Source organism: Diospyros lotus, chromosome 6, assembly GCF_014633365.1.
Source record: "Diospyros lotus cultivar Yz01 chromosome 6, ASM1463336v1, whole genome shotgun sequence".
NCBI classification, from domain to species: Eukaryota; Viridiplantae; Streptophyta; class Magnoliopsida; order Ericales; family Ebenaceae; genus Diospyros; species Diospyros lotus.
The window spans coordinates 39,457,008-39,459,845 of NC_068343.1; the positions used below are offsets into that span (position 1 = coordinate 39,457,008).

At 30.6% G+C, this 2,838-nt stretch overlaps 1 protein-coding gene across 1 annotated transcript; it reads left to right on the forward strand.

The window, feature by feature from the left end:
- The first annotated feature begins 569 nt into the window (after window positions 1-569).
- On the forward strand, window positions 570-2,193 carry LOC127804517 (uncharacterized). The gene is made up of 5 exons (XM_052341388.1): window positions 570-844; window positions 926-1,058; window positions 1,300-1,440; window positions 1,524-1,637; window positions 1,738-2,193. The coding sequence occupies exons 1-5, from the start codon at window positions 570-572 to the stop codon at window positions 2,191-2,193; spliced, it is 1,119 nt and encodes a 372-aa protein (XP_052197348.1).
- Window positions 2,194-2,838: the final 645 nt, after the last annotated feature.

Genomic DNA, 2,838 nt, shown 5'->3' on the forward strand with positions numbered 1-2,838 from the left:
TAACATAACCTACAAACTAATTATTTTTCAAAATTAAGTAATAACTTAAACATATATAAGATTTGTATTTTTTTTGCATGGTTCTGAAATTAATTAAGGGTTTTAGAGTTTTGAATAGTGGCTTTATTGAGAGAGAATGAGAGGTAAATTATAGGAAATAAAATAAAAAATTAAATTTATTTTTTTAAAAAAATTACTTTGTAGTCGGTATTTGGTGGTATTACCTGATATCTCAAGATTTTTGTCGATTTAAAAAAATCTAATTTTTCTGTAATTTATTTTAATTAAAATTTTAGGTTAATATTTAAAAATTAATAATATTGATTAAATCTTACCTCTTCATATACCAACATGTTTATACATTCTCCAAACACTATTTAATTATGAAAAAACCATCTACAGGTTTCAAGAACTACACGTTTTCCCAAACCTATATTTAATTAATGATTTATAAAAATTTCATTTTGGGTAAGCAAAAAGATAAATAAAATATAATAAAATATCGAAATAGAAAGTGGAAATGGGCGGGAAAAAATTTTGACGGCATTTTCGTTATAATATATATATAGATGACAGGTGTTAGAGGACGATATCATGCAGGACGCAGTGGTTCTAGACCTAACTCATCTGGGTCTACTGCTGCTTCCACCTCATCTACTATAGCACCACATATTTTGGGGGATATTTCACCGGCCTCCCTCCCATCAGCATCTCCTGTTGCTATCCCTGCAGTTGCTTCTTCACCGACCCTTCCTGCAGAGTCACCAGTACATCCATCATCTCACTCGACTTCCAGTCATTTTACATCCCAACCATTACATGTTATAGAGCAAGATGACGATGGGTAACTTTAATTTTTTTTTATTTTTTTTTTACATTATGACATGTATTAATTTTTATACTAATTATTATTATTTGTATACAGGAGCATCTTTTGTCGTACAATTATTATCTCCCATATTATATCGACAATCTTCAAGAAACGTCTTCATAAGGAAGGTCATGTTTGGAAAGAAGTGCCTTCGGAGACAAAGGGCTTGTATTGGGATGAATTTGCTGTATTAAATTCAAATTAATAATATATATATATTTCAACTATTAATGTAGAAATGTTTAAATTATTTAATCTTTTTTTTTTTTTTACAGAAAATTTTTCAGTGGGATCCTGCAATTGATGCATTAGTGAGAAGAGAGTGGGCACAAAAAGCAGCGAAATGATATATCGACAACATTCGTAAGTGGCATGCCAATGGAAAACCGATCTTTGTGCCAGATGATGTTTGGGATAGCTGGATGCAGAAATGGGAACAAGATGAAGCTTTCAAGAAACGGTCTACACAAGCATCGCTGAACCGTTTGAGTGAGACAGGTGGCCTTGGGGCTGGTCCTTCCCGCCATACTGGGGGTTCTATATCTTCAGCAGAGCATAAAAGACGAATGGTGAGAAATTTAATTTATTTAATTTTTTAATATTTAATTTTTTTTTTATTAACATGGTTAATTTTATATCATTTTTTTTTTAGACACATGAGTTTGGGAGAGAGCCTACACTGATTGAATTGTTTGAACGAACTCATTCTAAAAAAACTGAGGAAGGACATATGGTGTATGTCGACAGATGTTCTTCGAGTGTCGCTGTAAGTTTTTTTTAATTGTAAGTAATATCATTTTTATAATTAACATAAACTTTAATATTCATAATTGATTTATTTTATTTTCTTCATTAAACTGTTGTAGGAAATGTATGGACAGTTGCTAGAGCAGGCAACTCAACCAAATGAAGGGTCTGAGGAGCCTCAGCAGCCAGATTGCGATCAGATATTGATCCAGGCTGCCGGGGGGAAAAATAAGAAGAAGAGGATTTACGGCACGGGATCTTTATCCCAATCAAAATTTTCTGATGTTGGCAGCTCATCCTCTGTCTCATCTGGTCTTAATGAAAACCCAGTTATACAAGAAATGACAGAGAAATTAAAAGTGCAGTCGGAGCAGATAAATTTGCAGGCGGAGCAGATAAATTCACAAGCGGAGCAGATAAATTTGCAAGCGGAGCAGATAAATTCGCAGGCTCATGAGCTGAGCGATGTTCAACGACAGATGTTTGAGATGCGATTTTTGATTGAACAACTTACTGCATCTACTCGCGGTATTGTTCCTTCTTCCTCTTCTTCTCAGCCACAATCGACTCATTAACTTGACTCACCTAATGTTGATGATGATTTAGATGATTAGTTTTTGTAGTTATTTTTATGTAACGATTGGTATGTAACAGACAATTATATTAGCATGTAATAGACAATTATTAGTATCTTGTTTGAATATTAATTTTTATATTATAAATATAAATTTTAGAATTTTTATATAATTTGTTTAATAAATAATTATAAATAAATTTTAAAATTAAAATAAAATTAAAAAATATATAACTTTTAGCGATGAAAACAAATTGTGTCGCTAACAATTTTAAAAAAAATTAATAGATTGCGACGGAATTATTCCGTCGCAATCAATTTTTAATATATATTTTTAATTTTTTTAATTTACTTCAGCGACGGAATTTTCCGTCGCTATAATTAAATTAATAAAAATTCTAAAACTTATAGAGACGGAATTTTCCATCGCTATAATTAATTGAATAAAAATTCAAAAAAATTCGTAGCGACGGAATTTTCCATCGCTATAATTAAATTAAAAAACATTCTAAAACTACTAGCGACGGAAATTTCCGTCGCTATATTAATTGAATAAAAAATTCTAAACTAATAGCAACGGATATTTTCGGTCGCTATAATTAATTTAATAAAAAAATTTAAAATATTATAAATTTCGTCTGGAAAA

Excerpts from the sequence above, each read along its gene's own strand:
- LOC127804517 (XM_052341388.1), top strand. The coding sequence starts at position 570 with ATGACAGGTGTTAGAGGACGATATCATGCAGGACGCAGTGGTTCTAGA. Across the intron at positions 845-925 it reads ATAGAGCAAGATGACGATGG|GAGCATCTTTTGTCGTACAA; the intron begins GTAACTTTAATT and ends ATTTGTATACAG. Across the intron at positions 1,059-1,299 it reads TGTATTGGGATGAATTTGCT|AAATGGGAACAAGATGAAGC; the intron begins GTATTAAATTCA and ends AGCTGGATGCAG.